We start from the raw sequence: 26,834 nt of genomic DNA, 5'->3' as shown, positions 1-26,834 counted from the left end.
TATTCTATGAACTTACTTAATCAAAAAGTAACAGTTAATGTTTCAGTGCATTCATGGGATTTGTTGGAAGTTCTCCTGATACACAAAATAGAACTGTTAGAGGTGCCTGGGTGGCTCAGGTCATGATCAAGCCCAGCATTGGGCTTGCTCGCTCACTCTCTGTCTCTCTTAAAAAAAAAAAAAAAAAAAAGAGGGGCGCCTGGGTGGCGCAGTCGGTAAAGCGTCCGATTTCAGCCAGGTCACGATCTCGCGGTCCGTGAGTTCGAGCCCCGCGTCGGGCTCTGGGCTGATGGCTCAGAGCCTGGAGCCTGTTTCCGATTCTGTGTCTCCCTCTCTCTCTGCCCTTCCCCCGTTCATGCTCTGTCTCTCTCTGTTCCAAAAATAAATAAACGTTGAAAAAAAATTAAAAAAAGAAAAGAAAAGAAACTGTTAGTGGCTTGTAATTTTTGTAAAGATTTCATTTTTAAGTAAACTCTGTGCCCAACGTGGGACTCAAACTTACAATCCCAAGATCAAGAGTCACATACTCTTTTGACTGAGCTAGCCAGACACCCCAGCTTGTAATTTTTTAATACAAACACTGTTTTGTGATCATGTAGTGCTCTTACTCTGTTCTTTTAAGTTTTTTCATTTCGATTTGTTTTGACCGACTTCTCAAGATTTTGTGAATATATGTAATTTGTCTGTAAGAGATTAAATTTAAAGAACACAACAAATCCTCTCTCCCTCTCCCTCCCCTCCTTCTTTTTTAAGGAAGAGAGGCAGAGGGTGATGGGTGGGGCAGGGAATCCCAAGCCCGGCCCCACACCCAGCACGGAGCACAACACAGGGCTTGATCCCACAACCCTAGGATCATGACCTGAGCCCAGATCAAGAGGCAGATGCCCAACTGACTGAGCTACCCAGGCACTCCCACAACAAATCCTCCTTAAAATCATCTTGCCATACTTGTCTGACAGAAATTAAATGCAACTTGAAGTATTGTAATTATGTTTATCACAAAAATATACACTAGATGTAACTGGGCAATAAATCTTACTGTGTAAATATTCTGTGATAATGGATTTGATAAAATGTTTATCAGTAAGGTATAGTTTTAAATTTATCAGTTGAATATTTTTCCCACAAGAAGACATAATATCTGTGTATTATATTTCACCAAATTTAATATGCTATTATTTTACACTGCTAATTAAATTTACCTCCCATCAGTTGTAAGGCATGTCAGTTTCAAGGATGTTAAATCCAGAGGAAATGGTTTTTAGGATTGAGTCTACCCTGTGTTATGCTTGGGCAGTTGACTTATCCCATCAAGAATTAGTGAGAGTGTGGGACATGTTTTATTAACTCTTTGTTTGTTTTTAATGTTTGTTTTTATTTTTGAGAGACAGAGACAGAGTGTGAGCAGGGGAGGGGCAGAGAGAGAGAGACAGAGACAGAGACAGAGACAGAGACAGAATCTGAAACAGGCTCCAGGCTCTGAGTTGCCAGCACAGAGCCCAACGCAGGGCTCAAACTCACCTGCGAGAACATGACCTGAGCTGAAGTCGGACGCTTAACTGACTGAGCCACCCAGGCGTCCCTTTTAACTCTTGATTTAAATGAAACTAATAGACTCTCTTGAAGGCATTTTGGTAGCATCTGTCAAATATAAAATATGCATTTCCTATATGATCAATTAACCGCACTTCTAGTAAAGTATGTCTTATAGAAATACAACATGTATACATACAAAACTGTTTTCTGAAGGAGAATAAGGAAAATTTAGAAAGACCTTAAACTTCTATAAGAGCATAAGATGGTGATATTTTCATACAGTCTAATTCTACGTTGTCAAAACCTGTAATTGTGTCCATGTTCTGCTAAATGGTATAGTGTGATTCTGAAAAGTATGCATAAATAAAATGTTGAGAAGACTGTCAAAAAGCCTTAAATATATATGCCTAATTGTTAATGACTATTTCATAGATTTAAAGTGCTCCTTTTTTCCCTTTTCATTTTAAGTTTTCTTGTAACAGGATGTAAATTGATAGTATCTCAGTTTTAGAGAAATCCTTAGTACTTTGATGTTAGGGTGATCATAAGCAGTAAGTAAAATTTATCCTTTATTCTAGAAAGTAGGGAAATAAAGTCTTTTGTTGTTCTGTAAACATATGCTGGTGCGCCTGTGTGGCTCAGTCGGTTAAGCATCCGACTTTAGCTCAGGTCATGATCTCACGGTTTGTGAGTCCAAGCCCCGCATTGCGTTCTGTGCTGTCAGCCCAGAGCCTGGAGCCTGGTTCAGATTCTGTCGCTCGCCCCTCCCCCACTCACGCTCTGTCTCTCTCTCTCTCTCTCTCTCTCTCTTTTCGAAAATGAATATTTTTTTTTAATTTTTTTTTTCAACGTTTATTTATTTTTGGGACAGAGAGAGACAGAGCATGAACGGGGGAAGGGCAGAGAGAGAGGGAGACACAGAATCGGAAACAGGCTCCAGGCTCTGAGCCATCAGCCCAGAGCCCGACGCGGGGCTCGAACTCACGGACCGCAAGATCGTGACCTGGCTGAAGTCGGACGCTTAACCGACTGCGCCACCCAGGCGCCCCCAATAAATATTTTTAAATTTTTTTTTTTCAACGTTTATTTATTTTTGGGACAGAGAGAGACAGAGCATGAACGGGGGAGGGGCAGAGAGAGAGGGAGACACAGAATCGGAAACAGGCTCCAGGCTCTGAGCCATCAGCCCAGAGCCTGACGCGGGGCTCGAACTCACGGACCGCGAGATCGTGACCTGGCTGAAATCGGACGCTTAACCGACTGCGCCACCCAGGCGCCCCCCAATAAATATTTTTAAAAAATTAAAAAACCTGTGTTTTGTGAAGGTGTTAGTGACTCCTTCGAAATGGGAAGTTTTAAACAAAGTCATCAACTGAATTCCATCCAGTTATTAAATGGGCCACTTGAGCTGCTAATTTGATCACGCATTTATGGTGGGTAAAAAATTGGTGTTATTTCAATGAGAACATAGCTTTCACCACTCTCATTTTACGTGTACAGTTGTACTTGAAGAGTGTAGTTATATATGTCTAAGCTATGCCATTTAAATATTTGTTACAGGTTTTGAATGAGAAGAAACTTCAAGAGGTTGATAGTTTGTGGAAAGAATTTGAAACTCCAGAGAAAGCAAATAAAATGTAAGTCATCTTGAAACTAAGAATTTAGTTAACATTTAGGTGTGTTTTTTTTTAAGTAATCTCTACACCCAATGCAGGGCTTGAACTCATGACCCCGAGATCCAAGAGTTGCATGCTCTATCAGCTGAGTTAACCAGGGGGCCCAAGTAATAGAATTGCTGAATAAATTGTAGTATATCTATAGATCCTTTGGTGACCTGGGGAGAGGACTGTGGTATACCAAGAAAATCATGCTTCTCAGTGATACATATGTGATCCCATTGTTTCCAGGTTCTCTTAGATCTGTGTATGCGTAGATCTGTGTATGCAGGCATAGACACCAACAGATGCCACTTCAAAAGGGTGGAAATGGGGATGGGGTGAGGCACAATAAGTCGAAATTACTATTTTTTCCTAAAATCTTTGTATTGTTAAATGTATTTAGGGGATCACCAGGGTTTTTGTTCCCTGGCAGATAAGAAAACCTTCCTTAATTAAGACAATACTATTTTAGGGACAATAGAAGACTAGTTTTTCTTTTTAAAGGGCTGTATGCTTCATTTGGCTGAGTTAATGTGATTCATTGTTGTCAATGATGTATTCTTGTTGGAACTGAATATAAATGATCTAACTCAAATATTCGTCACTACCACTGAGACAACAATGAATTATGAATTAACTATATATTTGTTGAATATAAAATGATGTTACCTTGCACATAAGTGTGTTGGGAAGAAGGAGAGTAAAATAAGGGTAACTTAAGTAAAATAAGGAGTCAGATTTGACCATTAGCTATTTGTTGTTGTTGTTGTTGTTGTTGTTTATAGAAGAGTTTATTAAACAACAGGAGCTTAAGTCTCATCTTCTAAACAGAAATACACCTGAATTATTTGTCACATTTCTTACTGTGTGTTAATGAAAATCATAGACAAAATAGATTAATTTTATATCACTGTCTTCATAATTGATAGAATGATTGGATAAAAACAGTAATGAATACCTTGATATAATTGATAAACCTCACAAAATTCCGTATCATACATTATTTTCAATTTCCGATGGAATGCTTTTTTAAGATAAACCATATGCTGGGTAATAAAATATGATTCAGTAAATTTCAAAAGCTTGAAATCTCACAGGGCATATATTATAATGTCAACAGAAATATATTACAAGCTAATAGTAAATTGGTTTTAAGAATACAAATATTTGGAAATTAAGCAACATAGTTCTTTTTTTTTTTAATTTAATTTTTTATTTTTTAAAATTCACATCCAAATTAGTTAGCATATAGTGCAACAATGATTTCAGGAGTAGATTCCTTAATGTCCCTTACCCATTTAGCCATTTAGCTCACCCCCCCAACCCTTCTAGTAACCCTCAGTTTGTTCTCCGTATTTTTAGTCTCTACTGTTTTGTCACCCTCCCTGTTTTTATGTTATTTTTGTTTCCCTTCCCTTATGTTCATCTGTTTTGTCTCTTAAAGTCCTCATATGTGTGAAGTCATATGATTTTTGTCTTTCTCTAATACTTAGCATAATACCCTCCAGTTCCATCCACGTAATTGCAAATGGCAAGATTTCATTCTTTTTGATGGCTGAGTAATACTCCATTGTATATGTATGCCACATCTTTGTCCATTCATCCATCGATGGCCATTTGGGCTCTTTCCATACTTTGGCTATTGTTGATAGTGCTGCTATAAACATGGGGGTGCATGTGTCCCTTCGAAACACCACACCTGTATCCCATGGATAAATGCCTAGTAGTGCAATTGCTGGGTCGTAGGGTAGTTCTATTTTTAGTTTTTTGAGGAACCTCCATACTGTTTTCCAGAGTGGCTGCACCAGCTTGCATTCCCAGACCATTAGCTATTTCTTAATGACATTTGTACTAGATGGACAAATCAGTGTTGTGAGATTCCTGACCTGAGAGGTACTCTTAATTCCTTTTCTAAGGTCTCCTATTCCTTAGTAATATAGTATATAGTAAAAGGCATCTGTGTCCAGATTTAAGGAACAGAGGTTATGTTCAGGCTTCAACATCTTTCCTGTGGTTGAGATGTGGTACCAAACCTCTTAGCTATTTTTCCTTCAAACCCTACAATCTTCTCTTAGTCCAGACATTACTGACCTAGTATTTGGAGAAACTAGTTGTTTTAATATGAATTTATCTAACTTTGCACCCTCATGCCCAGTGACAGGAAAATTTATTTTGTTGGTGTGTGCTTTGAAAACAGTCCAGAACCTCTTTCCTAAATATATGGCTTTTGAAGAATCAATTTGCCCTCATAACTTTTTTTTTTTTTTCCTTCTAGAGTAAAGCTAAAACATTTTGAGAAATTTCAGGATACAGCAGAAGCATTAGCAGGTAAAGTGAAAGACTAGCTTTTTTTGGTTTTATTTATAATCTTGTCAATGTATTATCAAAAGATTATTTGCTTCAGTTGCCTGAGTTAACCTTATTCAATGTTGTCAATGATGCATTCTTTTTGGAACTGAATTTAAGTGATCTAACTCTAATTCGTCACTACCACTGAGACAACATTGAGTTAGCTTTTTTCACCATAGGGCTTGTTCCCCCCCCCATGTGATGAGTGTGAGAAGTGGTTAAGTTGATCTCCCTGTGGAAACCAACAGCATAATGCTGAGGCACAATTCAGTAAAAGCTGTTCTACAAGGGACCAAGGTAATGTAGTCAAGTGCACAGCCCTCTGATGATTTTAATTCAAGGGTAAAGTTGAGAATAGCCAGGATTCACAGTTGAAATAATAATAAAGCAGCTTTTTGGAGTTTTTTTTTAGTATGAAACCTACACAGAGCCTTAAGAGTTAATCTGAAGGGAACATGAAGAATGGATGGCTCATATCCTTCAACCAGTCCTCATAATGGGAGAACAGACATAAAGTAATAGGGTGTATCATCTAGGTTTGACTTTAATAAGCAGTTGGTCTTAACAAGGTTGTTCCCCCCCCCCCCCCCCCCCATAGTGTTAGGGAAAATAAGAAGACTGGATATAAAATTCTAATCATGGATTTTTCAGTTGCTTAAGTTCTATATATTAAGTCAGCCAACTGCTTGTTGGTATAATTTGAAAATGTAGACTATAAAGAATATGGCTTATAATTAGGCAAGAATATGATAGACCCAAATAATTTTGTTCATCACCCACAAAAGAGAAGTATAATTCTCTTGTAAAAATTAGGGATCTAACTAAACATGCTAGAATATTAATAGACCGCCCCAACATTGGCAGAGGGGTAGCTGAAGGAAGACCCAATAATGAGACCAGTTTTTTAATTTTTAAAAAGAGTTCTAGGGCTGCTGCATCAGTAAGTCAGTAATTAAAGCCTCATAGAGCTATTAAAGCACAACAATGTTAATTTTTTTAATTTTAGTTTTTGTTCTTATTTTTTTTTAGTAATCTCTACACCCAACTTGGGTCTTGAAGTCATGGCCCCAAGATCACAAGTTGCATGTTCTTTCAACTGAGCCAGCCAGGTGCCTCCCTGCCTAGAGAATTTTTTAAAAGATCTGTTTATCACAGCTTTAAAATTACATGGGTAGAGTTTTGTTAAAACTCTATGGAAAAAGATTGTGTTCGCTATTTTCCAACTCAGGTGGGGTGTGCAATATTCACATAGACTGATTTGAACAGTTCCTGCTGAAGCTATAAAGTGCAGTGGCCCTGATACCAAGTGACTTCTTTTGAATTCCCTTTTGCATATTACTTCTTTAATCTTTTTTGGGCTATTTCCGACCAGTCCATATTAAATGGTCTACTTCTACCCAGACATGAAGCAGATTTTTACTATTTTAATTTTTCTTTATGTTTATCTTTGAGATTGAGAGAAATAGCATGAGTCAGGGAGGGGCAGAGAGAGAGGGAGACACAGAATCTGAAGCAGGCTCCAGGCTCTGAGCTGTCAGCACAGAGCCCGACATGGGGCTTGAACCCACAAGCTGTGAGATCATGACCTGAGCCGAAGGCAGACGCTCAACCAGCTGAGCCACCCAGGCGCCCCCAGATTTTTACTATTAATAGCTAATATGTTGATCATGTAGTGTGTGTCAGATTTTGTACTCATCATTTCAAAATTGTTGTTTAATCCTTGAAACAATCCTGTGGGATACATATTAATAACTATTTTACAGAAAAACTGAGGCTTGAGAGGTATCTCATTTCCCTACTGAGCTTTTGGTATACCTTAAAATACTGTAAAATAAATGGCTAAAATGCCATACTAGCTAAGAATTTAAAGTCAGCCCCCCTCCACCCATCTTCCTTCCAGGAAGGCAGAGACTATATTGTTCTTCGCTGTCAAATTGCTAGATTCTAGCATATAAATACTTTGGATAAAGGGATGAAAGTAGTGAGCTCTGTCAGGAATCTGCCTTTTCTCATCTATTTTTACCAGAAACTCAACATCACCTTATTAAGAGAGTAGTCTTTCCTGGAAATTAACTTCCCACTCCCTGTAAAAAGCAATTATAGTATGACAGAACCAAAACTGAGTGGTTATAGATATGGCAGTGTACATTTAAAACTCCATAGCCCAAGAAACAGTCTGATCTGTTGTGATGTCAAGAATTTATATGGGGTGGTGGGGGGGAGCTGGCTGGCTCAGCTGGTAGAGCATGAGACTCTTGATCTCACGGTCATGAGTTCAAGCTTCTCATTGGATGTGGAGCCTACTTAAAGTCTTTGGGGTTCTTGGCTGGCTCAGTTGGAGGGGCAGTGTAACTCTTGATCTCAGGGTCATGAGTTCGAGCCCCACATTGGGTGTAGAGATTACTTAAATAAATAAGTAAATAAACTTTTTTCTTTTTTTAAATAAAAGGTTGAATTTTAAAAAAAGAATTTATATTGGTCCTAGAAATTCAAATATGCTGTTGGTATGGAGAGCTTTATCTTTACTCTTGGTCTAATTTCCAAGTTGCAAGTCTTCCAAATGCCACAGAAAAATTTGGTGCCAGCCTACATTTGGATGAAGTAGGAAAATTACTGGGAAGTGGCTAGTGAAGTAGAATAAAGACTCGGTGTCCTCTATTTTTAAAAAAAATTTTTTTTTTTTTAATGTTTATTTTTGAGACAGAGGGAGACTGTGCAAGTGGGAGAGGAGCAGAGAGAGAGGGAGACACAGAATCTGAAACAGGCTCCAGGCTCTGAGCTGTCAGCACAGAGCCCGACGCGGGGCTCGAACCCATGAACCGCGAGATCAAGACATGAGCTGAAGTCGGACACTTAACCGACTGAGCCACCCAGGCGCCCCAAGACTCAGTGTCCTCTTAACTTCATCACCATCTCTGTTTCCCATGTTTTATTTATTTATTTTTTAAGTCTATTTATTTATTTTGAGAGGGAGAGAGAGCAGGGATTCCAAGCAGTCTCTCCAATGTCAGGCAGGAACCTGACTCGGGGCTCAATCCCACGAACTGTCAGATCATGACCTGAGCTGAAATCAAGAGTTGGATGCTTAACCAGCTGAGCCACCCACATGCCCCTGTTTACCATCTTTTAAAAATACATATTACAGGGGCTCCTGGGTGGCTCAGTCGGTTAAGCGTCCGACTTCAGCTCAGGTCACGATCTCACGCTCCGTGAGTTCAAGCCCCGCGTCGGGCTCTGGGCTGATGGCTCAGAGCCTGGAGCCTGCTTCCGATTCTGTGTCTCCCTCTCTGCCCCTCCCCCATTCGTGCTCTGTCTCTCTCAGTCTCAAAAATAAATAAACATTAAAAAAATAAATCGGGGCGCCTGGGTGGCGCAGTCGGTTAAGCATCCGACTTCAGCCAGGTCACGATCTCGCAGTCCGTGAGTTCGAGCCCCGCGTCGGGCTCTGGGCTGATGGCTCAGAGCCTGGAGCCTGTTTCCGATTCTGTGTCTCCCTCTCTCTCTGCCCCTCCCCTGTTCATGCTCTGTCTCTCTGTCCCAAAAATAAATAAACGTTGAAAAAAAATTTTATAAATAAATAAATAAATAAATAAATAAATAAATAAATAAATAAATAAATAAAAAAGTACATATTACAGGGGCGGCCCAGATTGAGCTCTCCATCAGGGTTCTCACTGATAGCACACAGCGTGCTTGGGATTCTCTCTCCCTCTCTCCTCCCTACACTGTCTCCCTCAGTCTCAAAAATAAACTTAGCAAAAAAATATATATTATGAAAAGTAATTAACAGGTTTTCTCATAATAAAGGGAAGATAAATCTAAGCATAAATGATGGTATGCAAGATTGAGAATAGAAGCTGGAAGTTGAAATTTTTTAATTATAAAAGCAAGTAAGATAACTCCTATTAGAAAGGCAGATCATAAGGAGTCAGTATTGTACAGTATGGTTGGAACCTAACAAAATAGCTTGAGTCTCAACTTCTTAGAGTGTCTCAACCTCTGTAAGAGCTTAATGGTAGCCAGATGATTTTTGTCCTCACTTTTCATCTTCCCAGACAACAGGTGAAATGGACTTGTAATTCAAATGGATGGAGATGTGGTCAGGAAAGAGCAGATACCTGGCTGATAAAGCATAAATTGCCTGGCCTTAGAAATTGTGACAGAATTCCTTCCTGCCAGGAGTACTTTAAATTCAGCCAGAACCATCACAGATAACAGGAGGTGTCAGTCCATGTGGGTCCAGAAGATCTAAGTGTAAGCCTAAAGAACAGTGAGACTTATAAATTAGCAGATTTAGAACCTTCCAAAAGTGAAAGCAGTCTCAGATTGAAGAGGCTGTCTTTAGTGGGGAATTCCCCATAACTGGAGGTTTATAAGCAGAGGCCTGATGACATATCTGAATCAGGATTAGCAAAAGCCCTCCACTCAGACATCCTTACCCCACAGCAGGACCTTCCAAATGAATATACTCCTTTTACAGGCCAGTTTGTTTATAATGATATAGGAGAGGGAATTTACTTTTGATTCCAGAATAGATTGTTTCTAACGTTTTATGATTTTAGCTCTGAGTTCAAGAGTAGATTTCCTATTACATAGGGAAAGGAATGTTGGTTCTGCTTTAATTCCCAATTCTAGAGCTGAAATGGGGGTGGGAAGATCAGATGAAATTCAAATGTGTAACTCCTTCAGTGTTTTTTACATTTATCATTTCATTTTAGAAGTAATGTTAAATTCACCCTTTTTGAAAGGTAAAAGGAAGTGTTTATTTTGCTTTATCTTTTAAGTTTAAATGAGACCTTAAGTTCTTAAAATTAGAAACTTGAGAATTCTTTTGATTTTTTTTTTTTTTTTTTTTTCCTCAAAAGCATTTACAGCTCTGATGGAGGGCAAAATCAATAAGCAGCTGAAGAAAGTTCTGAAGAAAATAGTAAAAGAAGCTCATGAACCCTTGGCTGTAGCTGATGCTAAACTAGGAGGGGTCATAAAGGTAATTTTTTTTTCATGCCTGCTAATCACAGTTCACCATACAGCTTAGCAACTACAAAGACTTGGCTTTGCATTGAGTTGGTTGTTTTCAGTTCTCATACTTGATCTTTTCTCCTTTACCTATAGAATAATTGATTTCCAATATGTACTAAGCATATAAAAGTAATGCCTGGTCATTGTAGAAAATATTGATACCCCTAAAATGATTAAAAAAAAAATAGCTTTAATCTTGCTGCCCAGAGATAATCTGTTAACACTGTATCCTGCCATGTCTTTGTTCAGCCACATTTCTTTTTCTTTCAACAGAAATGGAAACATGACATTTCTTTTGAGTGTGTGTGTTTATTAGAAAACTTTAGCAGGGTGTAGAGTTTCTAGAGATTGGTAGAAATAGTGGAAAAATGGGCTCCCAAGAACGAAAAGAAGAGTTTGAGAGCCGGTTGTGATAGTTTGATCTTCAGTGGTTATTGTAGATCTTACAGTGACAGGTTAATTATTGTGTTTGTGAATATACCTCTGTTTTTTGGGTTTTTTTAAGTTTGTTTATTTAAGTAATCTCTACTCTCAACATGGGACTTGAACTCACAACCCTGAGATCAAGACCCTCTGTGCTCCTTCCAACTGAGCCAGCCAGGTGTTCTATACCTCTAATTCTTGAAGTAAGGTTTATATTATGTTGTAGGGTTTTGTGTTTTTTTTCATTTTTTTGTTTTTGTTTTTTTACTGTTTTATTTATTTTTGAGAGAGTGCACGTGTGCGAGTTGGGGAGGGGCAAAGAGAGAGGGACAGAAGATCCTAAGTGGACTCTGCGCTTACAGCAGCAAGCCCGATATGGGGCTCAAACCCATGAACCATGAGATCATGACCTGAGCCAGAGTCAGATGCTCAACTGACTGAGCCACCCAGGCACCCCGTGTTGTATAGGTCTTTTTAGGTAAGAAAATGCTAAGTAGATTTGAGGGGGTTTTTTGTCCAGGATTGTGAATTTAAGAAGTTCAATTAAATGAATTTCTAACACTGTCTGGTAAGTAATGAAGTTTTCTGTGATGATGTCAATCTCTATCTTCATTCTTTGGTGTGCCCACAAGTGTTTGTAATTTTCTGTTGAAAACATTAGATTTTAGCATAGTACAGAAGAAATTGTTGAATGGTGGGATTATGGGTATTTTTATTTTTTTCTTTTCAGTTTCTCTGTTTTAAAAACTTACACTGAAGATCACTCATACATAGCAAATATTTGTTTCTTAAACATGATGTAATACATCTAATTTTGCATGCATGTCATTATTTGCATTGGATAAACTAGCACAATACAATGAATTATTGAATTGAATACCAAATACAATGCAAAATGAAAAGAAATGAATGGGTGCAGAACAAAATTTATTGTGTGGAGGTGTATGTGTAAAAAAATTGTATAGTAAACCCTTGAACAACTTAGGCGTTGGGGTGCCAACCCTTCCCCCCCACACACGCACACACAGTCAGAAATCTGTGTATAACTTTTGACTCCCCCAAAATTTTACTACTAAAAGCCTACTGTTGATCCGAAGTCTTACCAATGACATACATAGTTTATTAACCCATATTCTGTATGTCAACACATATTAGATACTGTATTCTTACAATAAAGTAAGCTAGAGGAAAGAATGTTTCTTATTACTAAGAAAATCAGGAGTGCCTGGCTGTCTCAGTAGGTGGAGCATGCAACTCTTGATCTTGGGATTGTGAGTTTGAGACCCATGTTGGGTATAGAGATTACTTAAATAAAATATTTTTTACAAAGAGAAGAATCGTAAGGAAGAGAAAGTACATTTATAGTACTGGACCATGTCAAAAAAGTCTGGGGGCCCTAGGTGACTTACTTAGTTAAGCATCCAACTTCAGCTCAGGTCATGATCTCTCGGTCTGTGAGTTTGAGCCCAGCCTGATGAGTTCCAGCCCTCTGTTGGTCATTGTGCTGACAGCTAGAACCTGGAACCTACTTCAAATTCTGTGTCTCCCTCTCTCTCTACCCTTCCCCTGCTCACATACTCTCTTTTTCAAAAATAAATATTAAAAAAAATTCTTTAAATCTGCATTTGGTGTTCTCCCCACACACTAGAAACTGCTTTTTAAGAAACTGAGAAATATATATTTAAATCTGTTCTATTTTAATAATTAAATGGTTTTAGGAACTTAATACAGATAGATATTCTTATTCTTACAGGAAAAGCTGAATCTCAGTTGTATCCATAGTCCTGTTGTTAATGAACTTATGAGAGGAATTCGTTCCCAGATGGATGGATTAATCCCTGGAGTAGAACCACGTGAAATGGCAGCTATGTGTCTTGGATTGGCACACAGGTGAGATTTACTGGAAAACAAAGTCCGCTTATTTCTGTTTAATAAGCAATTATGTTGCACTGGTTTAACCATATTGTAAATACTAATTTAATTCTCATAATAATTTTATGAGGAAGGTAGTAGTAGTAGTATCCTCGTTTTATAGATGAATCTGATGCCCAAAGTCAGTTATCTGGTAAGTGACGAAGCCAGGGCTGGAAACCAGGCAGTCCTCATCATAAGCATTCTCTGCCTTATGAGCATTGGGTCCAACAATACTTGGGCTTTCTCTTTTTTCTTTCCTCTGATATCTGCTGAATCATTTGCTATCCCTCCGTCTTCATCTTCCTGAACTTTCTTACCTGCTATGGTCTGCTGTGTATCTGTGTTGCTTGTTTTACTGATTTTAATTGAATTTTTATAATAAGGCAAAGAGAAGCACATTGTCCTATCATGTTTAACCAGAGGTCCATTAGAACAGGCATTTCTTGCAAATTGGTGCAGCCGCTCTGGAAAGCAGTGTGGAGGTTCCTCGGAAAATTAAAAATAGACCTACCCTATGACCCAGCAATAGCACTGCTAGGAATTTATCCAAGGGATACAGGAGTACTGATGCATAGGGGCACTTGTACCCCAATGTTTATAGCAGCACTCTCAACAATAGCCAAATTATGGAAAGAGCCTAAATGTCCATCAACTGATGAATGGATAAAGAAATTGTGGTTTATATACACAATGGAATACTACGTGGCAATGAGAAAAAATGAAATATGGCCTTTTGTAGCAACGTGGATGGAACTGGAGAGTGTGATGCTAAGTGAAATAAGCCATACAGAGAAAGACAGATACCATATGGTTTCACTCTTATGTGGATCCTGAGAAACTTAACAGAAACCCATGGGGGAGGGGAAGGGGAAAAAAAAAAAAAGAGGTTAGAGTGGGAGAGAGCCAAAGCATAAGAGACTGTTAAAAACTGAGAACAAACTGAGGGTTGATGGGGGGTGGGAGGGAGGAGAGGGTGGGTGATGGGTATTGAGGAGGGCACTTTTTGGGATGAGCACTGGGTGTTGTATGGAAACCAGTTTGACAATAAATTTCATATATTAAAAAAAAACAAAAATAAATTTTAAACAATAAAATAAATAAACATTAAAAAAAAAAAAAGAACAGGCATTTCTGTTTTACTGTGGTATGTTTTCCCGAAAAGCTCGGCATATTGTGAAATTGTACTAAACTATCAAGATTTTTTGGTGAAGAATAGATAGGATTAAAAGTAGACTACTTGGAATCTATGCAACTTTATAACCAGAGCACTATCAAAAATAGCCCTGTAATCCTGGCTGGCTCAGTTGGTTAAGTGTCCTTTTGGCTCAGGTCACGATCTCAAAGTTTCATGAGTTCAAGCCTAGCGTCGGGCTCTGGACTGATGGCTTGGAGCCTGGAGCCTGCTTTGGATTCTGTGTCTGTCTGTCTCCTCTCTCTGCCCCTCCCCCATTAGTGCTGTCTCAAAATAAACTTTTAAAAAAACCTCTGTGTTAATACAGTTAAAAAGACACGTTAAATTTATATAAAAGGAATAATACTATAAACAGAGATCTGTACCTTTGAACAAAACATAGCATAAATCAATGAAAGGGTTAAAGCTACTGAGTTACGGAGATGAACAAAATACATAAAAGTCAAGAAGAACTTTGTAACAAGCATTTTTTTTTTTTTGAGCGAGAGAGCAAGCACGTGTGAGGTTGTGGGGAGGGGTAGAGGGAGAAAGAATCTGGAGCCAGCTTCACTTACTGTGGCGTGCGAGTGGCTGTATCTCAGGACTTACTGTGATATCACTACCTGAGCTGAAGTCAGGAATCAAGATGTTCAACTGACTGAGCCACCAAGGCGCCCCTATGTAATAAGCATTTTTAAAAGAACATTACTAGCTAAACTGAGTCAAGATACAAGCTTTTGATTAGTTGGCATTGTATAACAGTAGTGGTTCTCAATCAGGGGCAATTAAATATCCCGTAGAGGAAATTTGGTAGTGTCTAGAGATATTTTTGGTTGTGACATACGGGTTCAGGTCTAACATAATGGGTAGAGGCCAGGGATATTGCTAAACATCCACTCTACACAGAATAGGCCCCTACAGCAAAGAATTATCTGGCCCGCATTGTTAACAGTGCCAAGATTAAGAAACCCTTATGGCAATCGTATCAAAATAACACCAGCGTTCTTCACAGAGCTAGAACAAACAATCCTGAAATTTGTATGGAACCAGAAAAGACCCCGAATAGCCAAAGCAGTCTTGAAAAAGAAAACCAAAGCTGGAGGCATCACAATCCCATACTTCAAACTGTATTACAAAGCTGTAATCATCAAGACAGTATGGTACTGACACAAAAACAGACACTCAGATCAATGGAACAGAATAGAGAGCCCAGAAATGGACACAAAATGTATTGCCAGCTAATCTTTGACAAAGCACGAAAGAATATTGAATGGAATAAAGACAGTTTCTTCAGCAAGTGGTGCTGGGAAAACTGGACAGCGACATGCAGAAAAATGAACCTGGACCACTTTCCTACACCATACACAAAAATAAACTCAAAATGGATGAAAGACCTAAATGTAAGACAGGAAGCCATCAAAATCCTCAAAGAGAAAGCAGGCAAAAACCTCTTTGGTCTTGGTCACAGCAACTTCTTGCTGAACACGTCTCTGGAGGCAAGGGAAACAAAAGCAAAAATGAACTATTGGGACCTCATCAAAATAAAAAGCTTCTGCACAGCAGAGTAAACCGCAAAACTAAAAGGCAACTGACAGAATGGGAGAAGATACTTGAAACGATATATCAGATAAAGGGTTAGTATCCAAAATCTATAAAGAACATATCAAACTCAACACCCAAAAAGCAAATAATCCAGTGAAGAAATGGGCAAGAGACATGAAAAGACACTTCTCCAAAGAAGACATCCAGATGGCCAACCAACACATGAAAACATGCTCAACATCACTCATCATCAGGGAAGTACAAATCAAAACCACAATGAAATACCACCTGACACCTGTCAGAATGGCTAACAATAACAACTCAGGCAACAACAGATGTTGGTGAGGATGTGGAAAAAGAGGAACCCTTGTATACTGCTGGTGGGAATGCAAACCGGTACAGCCACTCTGGAAAATAGTATGGAGATTTTTTAAAAAATTGAAAATAGAACTACCCTACGACCCAGCAGTTGCGCTGCTAGGTATTTATCCAGGGGATACAGGTGTGCTGTTTTAAAGGGACATGTGCACCCCAATGTTTATAGTAGCTCTATCCACAATAGCCAAAGTATGGAAAGAGCCCAGATGTCCATTGATGGATGTGTGTGTGTGTACACACACAATGGAATTTTACTCTGCAATCAAAAAGAATGAGATCTTGTCATTTGCAACTATGGATGAAACTAAAGGGTATTAAGCTAAATGAAATTAGAGAAAGACAAATATATGACTTCACTCTTATGAGGACTTCAAGATACAAAACATGAACATAAGGGAGGGAAAGCAAAAATAATATAAAAACAGGGAGGGAGACAAAACATAAGAATAAATAAATATAAGTAAAATTTAAAAAAATCCTTATGTACAATTTTGTTCCTCCATGGCTTTCTGTTTTCAGGTGTTAACAGTGCTGTACTTTTATTTACCTACTGGTGTAAAGCATTGATGCCTTGTAAAAATCATGTATGAGCCAATATGACTTGCATTGCACAGCATCATCCTTTTTGTCTGTCATAAATTAATTCATGTTTCTGAAATATAGGTTATAGCAGGACAGATGTATTTTCTTTTTAAATGTATATTTCCACGTTGCTCTTGAGTAGCTCAGTTAAGTGAGTCTGTTAAGTGACTTCAGCTCAGGTCATGATCTCACGCACTCTGTTGGCGCATGCTCTTTCTCTGTCTCTCTGTCTCTCTCTCAAAAATAAATAAACATTAAAAAATTTAAATGTGTATTTCCTGGTTTTGCATAATTATATTCTGTTTGTTTTATTTATTTTGAGAGATCATGGGTGGGGCAGGGGTAGAGAATCCCAAGCAGGCTCTGCACTGACCTGGGGCTCGAACCCAGGAACCATGAGATCACAATCTGAGCCGAAACCAAGAGTTGGACGCTTAAACTGACTGAGACACCCAGGCGCCCCTGATTTTGCATATTGTATTCTTGTTCAACTGATTTTCTCATGCTGGGAAAATTAAAATAATGCAGCTCCAAGAAGAGGGGATTGGTTTTAAACAATTTTTTAAGCTGTTAGTTCTTTTCATAGATGCTGTCAGTAATTTCTTATTTTTCCCTTTTATCCCCAGCTTGTCCCGATATAGATTGAAATTTAGTGCTGATAAAGTGGATACCATGATTGTTCAGGCAATTTGTAAGTATAATCCATGGGAGGCCTAATCCTCATGACTTTTTCCTCCTGTTAAAACTGTATTTTTTGTAATGTTAGCACTTGAGGAAGGGAAAGGAGATTAGTTAGAATTTTTAGTAATGAAGCAGAGAAACTAGAAAATGCAGAATTGAGAAGGAAAACCACCCATAATTTAACTAGGTAGAAATAACGTGAATTAACACTAGTGATGTTAACAGATGTGTGTTTTTCCGTGAAGTAAATGACTAAGTAGGATCTATTGCATTGTGCTTTTTTCACTTGGCTTTGTAGTAGGTCATTTTCCTAAGTCATTAAATGAATTTTGAAAACATCAGATTCTTAACAGTTTCTAGTTTTAAAAATCCCTTTAAATGGCAATTGCATTTCTGGGTATATACTCCAAAGAATTGAAAGCAGATACTCACAGGTATATATACATCTGCGTTCACAGTAGCGTTATTCACAATAGCCAAAAGATGGAAACAACCCATATACCCATTAACAGATGAATGGGTAAACAAAGTGGAATACATACACACAATGGATTATTATTTATCTTTAAGAAGGAATGAAGTTCTAATACATGTTACAACATGTTATATGAGTTTTGAAAACCTGCTAGGAGAAATAAACCACACAAAAAAACATTACTATTGTGTGGTTCCACTTATGAGGTACCTAAAACAGGCAAGTTCATAGAGAATGGAAGTAGAAGAGATAACCAGGAGATGGGAGGAGGAGAGGATGGCGTGTTATTTATTGGGTGCAGAGTTTCCATTTGGTATGAGGAAAGAGTTCTAGAAATGGATAGTGGGTGACTGTTGCTCAACATTGTGAATGTACTTGATGCCACTGAAACCTACACTTGAAAATGGTTAAAATAGTAAATTTTATGTATATTTTACCACAGTTTTTCAAAACCTTTTTAAAAGTTCTTTTCTTTTCCATCTTAATCTCCTGCAGCCTTGTTAGATGATCTAGATAAAGAACTAAACAACTACATTATGCGGTGTAGAGAATGGTATGGCTGGCATTTTCCTGAATTAGGAAAAATTATTTCAGATAATTTGACATACTGCAAGTGTTTACAGAAAGTTGGTGAGTAACTTTATCTTTTAAGGCATTGAAAATAATTATTTGCATCCAAAAACATGAGTTTATAGTAATGCTTTTTCCTTGAGCTTCCCAGAGTTCCTTATGACTTTTATGTGTTTGGGAGTGTAGTGATCTTAGTGTCTGTTAGAATTCAGATACAGTTATCTGTGATTTTGATGGCCTGTACAACAGAGCATCATTCTCTAATTTGGTTTTTCCTTTTCTTTCTTTCTTTCTTTCTTTCTTTCTTTCTTTCTTTCTTTCTTTCTTTCTTTTTTCAAGTTGATTTATTTATTTTGAGACAGAGAACACAAGCGAGCACAACCTGGGGAGGGGCAGAGAGATGGGGAATGAGAGAGAATTCCAAGCAGGCTCCACACTTACAGCACAGAGCCCAGTGCAGGGCTCAAACCCACAAACTGTAAAATCATGACCTGACACAAACCGTAAGATCATGACCTGAGCCAAAATCAAGAGTCAGGTACTCAACCGACTGAGCCACCCAGATGCCCCTCTAATTTGGTTTTTCTGAAAATGGCATCTTCAGATGAATATATCTCATAGTGAATTTGCCATTAATACGAACAACTGTAGACTTCAAATATTGTGCATTATATTAATAATAAAACTAGTATGCTGTCTATGCTGTTACTGTTATATTCTATATTAATACAGTAATATTAGTAGAGGGGCTTGGGCATTGTTGATAACTAGGACTTACCAGGTTCATGTTATATTACCATATTACCACCGCAAGAATTCATGGCGCTGGCTTTAATGAAACCTTGGCTACAAATTGTCACAATATTATCAGTCCTATTTCATGAGGTATTTTGTTTTTATCTAATTCATATTTTTTTTAATAGAAATGTGGGGAGAGGTTTTAAGCTCTAAAATTAAGCCTTTACATAAGAAAAATATCCAGGTCAGACTTGTTTGCTTTTTGTTTTGTTTAGGTACCCTTTTCATTGGCTTATTTCTACCTTTGTTTTGTTTTGTTTTGTTTTGTTACTATTTGGGTTTTATATAATTTGTTGAAGAGTGATTCTTCCTCATCCTCTGCAAACATTCCATAGGTGACAGGAAGAATTATGCCTCAGCTAAACTTTCTGAATTACTGCCAGAGGAAGTTGAAGCAGAAGTGAAAGCAGCTGCAGAGATATCAATGGGAACAGAGGTTTCAGAAGAAGATATTTGCAATATTCTACATCTCTGCACTCAGGTAAACTATACATGGAGAAATTAGTTGTGTTGGAACCAGCTATGTAATAATTTTCTGATGGCAATGATGATTTTTAAATTTACTAATCACCTGACAAATATGAGGGTGTTCAGTCACTACCTCATCTGATGCCATCTTGATTTATATACTTAGTGGGGGAAATAATACTGAAGTAAAGTTAATAGAACACTATCTAATTTATTTGTATTGTCAGCATTGTCTGGATAATGAATTATAAATCCATTAAGAAGACGGAGAATTACAGTTTGAATTATTTAATTCCAGCCTCTGTGTTTGTAGCCTGGAGCCCCTTTTTGCCCATTTGGAGATAGTTAAACAAGAATCACAAAGAAGGGGCACTTGGCTGGCTTAGTTGATAGAGCATGTGACTTTTAATCTCAGGGTTTAAAGTCTAGCCCCATGTTGGGTACAGAGATTACTTAAAAACAAAATCTTAAAAAAAAAAAAAAGGTACCAAAGAGGATGACACAATGTCTAGCCCTTGGAGTTTTTGTTTTTGTTTTTTTTAATGTTTGTTTTTGAGAGAGAGCATGAACAGGGAAGAGGCAGAAAGAGAGGGGGACAGAGGATCTGAAGCAGGCTTTGCTCTGTCAGCGCAGAGCCCGATGCAGGGCTTGAACTCCCAAACCGTGAGATCATGACCTGAGGCAAAGCTGAGCACTTAACCAAATTAATAGTTGACTAACATTTTTAGGCAGCGTATTAGGTTGTTTACATTTATTATCTCATAAAATATGTATTAAAATGAGAAACTGAAGTAAGGAGTGGGTTCATTTTCCCAGGATTGCCCAGCTGTTCTGTGATAATTTAGGAAGGACTGTAATGTTTCAGACGGTGGTTTTTATATAATTTTTACTCAGATCATTTATGACATATCCACTTTGTTCTTTATACTAGGTAATTGAAATCTCAGAGTATAGAACCCAGCTCTATGAATATCTACAAAATCGAATGATGGCCATTGCACCGAATGTTACAGTCATGGTTGGGGAATTAGTGGGAGCACGGCTCATTGCTCATGCAGGTGATGATTTTAATGTGACTGGTAAATAGGAGTATTTAGAGTTGAGTTATTTTCTACTAGGATTATTTTTTACTCTTCAAATTACATTTATTAGAAATTTTTGGTAAAAAATAGAAGTAGATAGTATATTGGGGAGAACCAAGGACCAAGTAAGTGTTCAATGATGATTCTAATTTGTATGCCTGATTTCCTTTTGGATAATGAAGGCATCTTTAGTCACTACCTCTTCTGAGACACTTATGGTCCATTTTCAGAAGTTTGTTACCATTAATTAGAATATTCAGATGAAGTGCAGGAGGATGAAATCAGTTAATATTTCCTGATACTAAAAACTCATCAGATTAAAATAGGAATAGTTATCACAAGGGTTGATATATATCTTTATTGAGAATTTGGTTCACTATTAAATATGCTATTTTAAAATACGCTATTTTAATATATTTGACGTGCAAAATATTTTTAATAATTTATCATAAAACTTCAAACATGTATATAGTGATTTTACAAAGAGGGTATGCTACAAAATACTATAAAATTGAATAGTTGCAAATAGAGTGAATTACTAGCTCGTTATATTATTGGAGTATAATCCATCATAGAAGATCTTAACATATCATCTGTCACCATGTCTAAACTAGAATAGCTCCTGTAACTGTATCATTAAATAGACAAATATGCCATTCAGATACCTTCAGCTGCAAGGTTGGGATCATCTGGCAGGTTTTGTTGTCTACATATGAAATTTCATAGGCTTAGCTAACCTTTTGTTGTAAGAGATACAGGGATTAACAGAAGTATGTTTTTAATTTTAAATATGTATTGTGTGGTTGAGCATTAATGTTGGGGGTGTGTTCTTACGAAATCTGTGTAATAAATTTAACAAACCAGCACCTTTTAGTACCCGATTATACTTATATAAGTGTATCTCCATCTCCATATCTTAAACAACAGAGGTAAATAAAGTGTGAGAAGATTATCACATAGTTCTACTACTGAGATGTCCTGAGAGTTTCCATTTATTTGTATATTTTTTTCATCTCTAAAAGTAGAATATTTGATGTCCAAAATCATCCCCTGTGGTATGGTGGTGGAATGTGGAATAGTAGTAATACCATCTCTCAGGCAAATAAGTATAATTGAACTGATAGTCTTAACCTTCAGTTACCATAAGCATTCATTACAAACTTCTGCCCGTGGTGCTACATGGATGAATCACAAATGCTGAAGCTTTTTAGGGAATCCCAGACTATATAGGAATCTGAATTATTTTTATTTACTGTAGTGGCTGTAAATACTTAGACTATATGTCTTGTGTTTAATACATGGAACTTTCAAATACTTGGAATTGCATTCCTTGTAACTACCTCTTTTCTTTTGAAGGTTCTCTTTTGAATTTGGCCAAACACGCAGCTTCTACAGTTCAGATTCTTGGAGCAGAAAAGGCACTCTTCAGAGCCCTCAAGTCTAGACGAGATACTCCAAAGTATGGACTCATTTATCATGCTTCACTTGTAGGCCAAACAAGTCCCAAACACAAAGGAAAGGTGAGTTACAGTTCTCCTGAGGTGGGTCGTTTTTCTTTTTTTTCCTCTAAATAACCCATATCCTACTCTGTAATATGCAATAAACCTTTCTACTACTTCTTTTCATTAAATAGAGAATGGTGAATTCTTGAGCTTTTTAAAAAGCACTTCTATACACTGAAAGTGTACTCAGGGCTCCTGGCTGACTTAGTCAGTAGAGCATGGACCTCTTGATTGTGGGGCCATGAGTTCCAAGCCCCTTGTTGGGTGTAGAGTTTACTTTAAAAAAAAAAAAAAAAAACTACCTATGAGAAGTAGGTATCTCGGTTTTACAGATGAGAAAGCTGAATCTTAAACCAACTAAGTACTTTCAAGGTTTTTGGTAGGATACGTAATTTAATAGAAACTGAAATTTTATAAAATTCAGAGCAGATAGAAGAAGGAGGTTGGTAAAGTGTTAATTAGCCTAAAAAGGGGGCTATGTGTTTTCTGGATGACCTCTTGATATAGAACTAAGGTCACTGAGTAGAAATTAAAAGAAGACATTAGACGAGCAGTTTGAGCTCATTTTATTTTTTTATCTTATTTTTTATATATGTGATTTACTGTCAAATTGGTTTCCATACAACACCCAGTGCTTATCCCAACAAGTGCCCTCCTCAATCCCCATCACCCACTTTCCCCTCCCCCCTACACCCCATCAACCCTCAGTTCTCAGTATTTAAGAGTCTCTTATGGTTTGTCTCCTTCCCTCTCTAACTTTTTTCCCCCTATCCCCACCCCTCCCTGGTCTTCTGTTGAGTTTCTCAGGATCCACATATGAGTGAAAACATACGTTATCTATCTTTCTATGCCTGACTTATTTCACTTAGCATCACACTCTCCAGTTCCATCCACATTGCTACAAATGGCCAGATTTCATTCTTTCTCATTGCCAAGTAGTATTCCATTGTATATATAAACCACATCTTCTTTATCCATTCATCAGTTGATGTAGATGGACATTTAGGCTCTTTCCATAATTTAGCTGTTGTTGAAAGTGCTGCTATAAACATTGGGGTACAAGTGCCCCTGTGCATCAGCACTCCTGTATCCCTTGGGTAAATTCCTAGCAGTGCTATTGCTGGGTCATAGGGTAGATCTATTTTTAATTTTTTGAGGAACTTCCACACTGTTTTCCAGAGCAGCTGCATCAGTTTGCATTCCCACCAACAGTGCAAGAGGGTTCCCGTTTCTCCACATCCTCTCCAGCTTGAGCTCATTTTAGATATGAACTACAAGATACTTTTTTCCACCAAAACGAATGTAGTTGTGTATATAACCAGTTACCCATTATATGGTGGCAGAGATTCAGATATAAGATAGGTTTCTTGAGTTGTATGATTTTATAATACTTTTGTAATTCCTGATTTGGAAAAATCCTAGAGTGAATGATTCAGTTCATGACTTGCTCTAGTTTTCTCATGGATAACTTATTGAGGATTTTTATATCTCAACTTGGAATATAGTTTGAATGCCTCTAACTTCAAGTTCTCTTTTAGATTTCTCGAATGCTGGCAGCCAAAACTGTTTTGGCTATCCGGTATGATGCTTTTGGTGAAGATTCCAGTTCTGCAATGGGAATTGAGAACAGAGCCAAATTAGAGGCCAGGTTGAGGACCTTGGAAGATAGAGGGGTAAGAACCACATCCTGCCTATTATTGCAGAAGTGTTAGCTATCAAAAATTAATAAACTTCAAGTGTATGTACTTAATTATTTCACCTAAGCAGCTTTATTTTTTTTTTATTTTTTATTTTTTTAATTTTTTTTTCAACGTTTTATTTTATTTTTGGGACAGAGAGAGACAGAGCATGAACGGGGGTGGGTCACAGAGAGAGGGAGACACAGAATCAGAAACAGGCTCCAGGCTCTGAGCCATCAGCCCAGAGCCCGACGCGGGGCTCGAACTCACGGACCGCGAGATCGTGACCTGGCTGAAGTCGGACGCTTAACCGACTGCGCCACCCAGGCGCCCCTAAGCAGCTTTATTTATGAAACATTTCAGCATATCTAACAACATTTTTTGTTTCTGCTGTTAACAATTTCCCTTATATTTACCAAAAATTGATATCTTTTCTTAGATAAGGAAAATAAGTGGAACAGGAAAAGCATTAGCAAAAACAGAAAAATACGAACATAAAAGGTGAGTACGTTTGGGGGAGGATGGATGAACAGTTTCTGCTTATTTAAATTATAATTTTTGACAGCACTTTTTTATTATAAACGTAAACACCTCAATGTCTCTAATTGTTTCTTTGCTCCTTACAGTTTTCCATATTTACTTTTTTTTTTAACTTTATATTATTCTTAAGGGAGAGAGAGAGTGTGGGAAGGGGGAGAGGGAGAGAGAATCCCAAGCAGGTTCCATGCTGCCCAATGCAGGGCTCAATCCCATGAACCTGTGTGATGATGACCTGAGCCGAAATCAAGAGTCAAATGCTTAACTGACCGAGCCACCCAGTCACCCCCCAATTTTTAATCATATACATATTTTTACATTGTTGTACTAAGTACACATATAGCATACTTGTTTTGGCTTTCTATACCCAACTTGGGCTCAAACTCAAGACTGTGAGATCCAGATTTGCATACTCCTTCGACTGATCAGCCAGGCACCCCTTGTCTTTTTTTCTTCTTAATATTTAACTTGTTCATTTTCAGATGTAAAGACAGAAGAGTCTAAAACTAGCTAAGAGGCATAGTAAAGTATTCAGACCACCATGAAATTAACAAAAGATACGTGTAGGGAGAGGTATTTTGCTTGTTATTTGAGGTAATGTTCAACACTGGTAAGGTTGTGATGATGGAAGTAGAGAGTGGTTCAACTTTTCTGGGAAGCAGTTTGACAGTATGTATCAGGAGCCTTTAAAATGTTTCTTGTCATTAACCCATAAATTCCATTAATACTCTTGTAACCCTTCTAAGAATTTTAATAGTAAAATTTTAAACTCTAAGTGGGCAAGGAGAACAAAATACCGTAACATCTTACCATATATATTCATATGTCTGTAAGTGTACACATTTAGAAAAATTGTTTTCCTTTATTCTGTTCAAGGTCTAATTTGATGTGTTTAGTTGATAAGTGTGGATCTTTGTTCTTTAAATTCTAAATGTTTTTAATCTATAAAAATTAAACAGCCACAAGTCTACAATTTAAAAAATGAAACATTCGTTAGCTTGTTTTGAACAATTTTTTAATATTCCCATACCATGGGACTTTAAACACATGATCTTAGGACTTTAAACACATGGTGTTAAAGCACCAATTATGAGGTTTAGTTCTTAGGCACTTAGTACTTCAGTTTTTTCTTTCTGCTACATTAGAGCGAAAGCAAATGTTGCCTTATTTAGGGAATGTTTATCCATATGTATCCCTGCTTGTTCTACCTTTTGGGATTTTGTGATGAAGTCTTTTATATTAACTTGATTAGGTTTTTTGTGGGTTTTCTGTTTTGTTGTTGCTGTTTTCATTGAATTGCCCTATGTTCTAAAACTTGAATTGCTTCAATTTTTACTTTCTAGAAGTCATTTGGTATAAAGAGATTTTTTTTCCATCTTTCCCCATACTGATTGAATGTTTTTCTGTACCATAGTCACTACATTGATTACTAAACCAAAATTCATTTTAGTTCCCCACTTCTCTTGAAGTCTGATTGATCTGCTTGGAAAATAGTAAAACCTCTTTACCTTTCGGGAACTATTAGTTTTCATAAACTGCCCCACAGCCACTAAAGTAAAACAGCATTGTATGCTTATGTAAGTATTATCTACTAGTATTTCCTTTAAATCTGTTTAGAATTATTTCATACAAGTATTTGTAGAAATTTTCTATAATTTGGCTCTTTCAGTGAAGTGAAGACATATGATCCTTCTGGTGACTCCACACTCCCAACCTGTTCTAAGAAACGCAAGATAGAACAGGTAGATAAAGAGGATGAAATTATTGAAAAGAAGGCAAAAAAAGCCAAGGTTAAAATTAAAGGTCAGTTTTTTTTTTTTTTGAATGTTTTTTTTTTTTTTTTGAATGTTCTTTATATATATATTTTTTAATGTTTATTTATTTTTGAGAGAGCACACATGCGAGTGGGGAAGGGGCAGAGTGACAGGGAGACACAGAATCTGAAGCAGGCTCTAGACTCGTGAGCTGTCAGCACAGCTCAACACAGAGCTCAAACCCATGAACCATGAGATCACGACCTGAGCCGAAATTGGACGCTTAACCGACTGAGCCACCTGGGCACCTCTATATTATTTTTTAAGAAAGACAGACTTCAGAAATCTTGGGAAAGTACATGCCACTGAACTTTATTGTAAAATCACCCATATTGAAAGCTAATGGTGTTTTAATAAGCTGCCATGTTCTCTGGGAATAGTTCAGGTACTATTAGATATATCAGACTTCACAGACGAATGTGAGAAGCATTTCTTTCAATATGTGGAATCCTGTATTATGCTAAGTGTACCAAACTTTAGTTAACTACCATGTGAGCTATTTTGAGAATAGCTTAAAACATAAAAAAATGCTTATGGTTTCTACGTTATTGAAGTATTTTTGTTATATAGTTAAGGGTAGAATTCACAGCAGTGGTTTTCTTCATTGTTTCTGTCACATAGAACGGACTATAGTAATAACATTGGGTAGCCTGCCG

General features: G+C 37.4%; 1 protein-coding gene and 4 non-coding genes across 7 annotated transcripts in view; all 5 read left to right on the top strand.

Moving 5' to 3' along the window:
• NOP58 (NOP58 ribonucleoprotein) overlaps positions 1 to 26,834 on the top strand; it is a 35,429-nt gene that overhangs the window by 5,587 nt on the left and 3,008 nt on the right. Inside the window, exons 1-13 of one of the 3 annotated variants that reach the window (XM_047871824.1) lie at positions 3,095 to 3,173; positions 5,470 to 5,522; positions 5,723 to 5,840; positions 10,409 to 10,530; positions 12,739 to 12,875; positions 17,199 to 17,263; positions 18,224 to 18,358; positions 19,432 to 19,577; positions 20,496 to 20,622; positions 22,003 to 22,166; positions 23,687 to 23,821; positions 24,267 to 24,328; positions 26,034 to 26,167. In XM_047871824.1, the coding sequence (XP_047727780.1) occupies positions 10,423 to 10,530; positions 12,739 to 12,875; positions 17,199 to 17,263; positions 18,224 to 18,358; positions 19,432 to 19,577; positions 20,496 to 20,622; positions 22,003 to 22,166; positions 23,687 to 23,821; positions 24,267 to 24,328; positions 26,034 to 26,167 (1,213 nt within the window). In that variant the 5' untranslated portion in view covers positions 3,095 to 3,173; positions 5,470 to 5,522; positions 5,723 to 5,840; positions 10,409 to 10,422. Of the gene's footprint in view, positions 1 to 3,094; positions 3,174 to 5,469; positions 5,523 to 5,660; positions 5,841 to 10,408; positions 10,531 to 12,738; positions 12,876 to 17,198; positions 17,264 to 18,223; positions 18,359 to 19,431; positions 19,578 to 20,495; positions 20,623 to 22,002; positions 22,167 to 23,686; positions 23,822 to 24,266; positions 24,329 to 26,033; positions 26,168 to 26,834 lie in introns of those variants that run through there. The other 2 variants (XM_047871825.1, XM_047871823.1) reach the window with 2 other exon arrangements.
• On the top strand, positions 3,732 to 3,820 carry LOC125174292 (small nucleolar RNA SNORD70). The gene has a single exon (XR_007155404.1). It is a non-coding gene; the product is annotated as a small nucleolar RNA SNORD70 (small nucleolar RNA).
• Positions 5,617 to 5,703, top strand: LOC125174293 (small nucleolar RNA SNORD70). The gene has a single exon (XR_007155405.1). It is a non-coding gene; the product is annotated as a small nucleolar RNA SNORD70 (small nucleolar RNA).
• LOC125174300 (small nucleolar RNA SNORD11B) lies at positions 19,633 to 19,714 on the top strand. The gene has a single exon (XR_007155412.1). It is a non-coding gene; the product is annotated as a small nucleolar RNA SNORD11B (small nucleolar RNA).
• On the top strand, positions 20,776 to 20,859 carry LOC125174299 (small nucleolar RNA SNORD11). Its single transcript, XR_007155411.1, has one exon. It is a non-coding gene; the product is annotated as a small nucleolar RNA SNORD11 (small nucleolar RNA).

This window comes from Prionailurus viverrinus, chromosome C1 (assembly GCF_022837055.1).
Source record: "Prionailurus viverrinus isolate Anna chromosome C1, UM_Priviv_1.0, whole genome shotgun sequence".
Classification (NCBI taxonomy): domain Eukaryota; kingdom Metazoa; phylum Chordata; class Mammalia; order Carnivora; family Felidae; genus Prionailurus; species Prionailurus viverrinus.
This window is presented reverse-complemented; position numbering and strand designations above follow the sequence as displayed.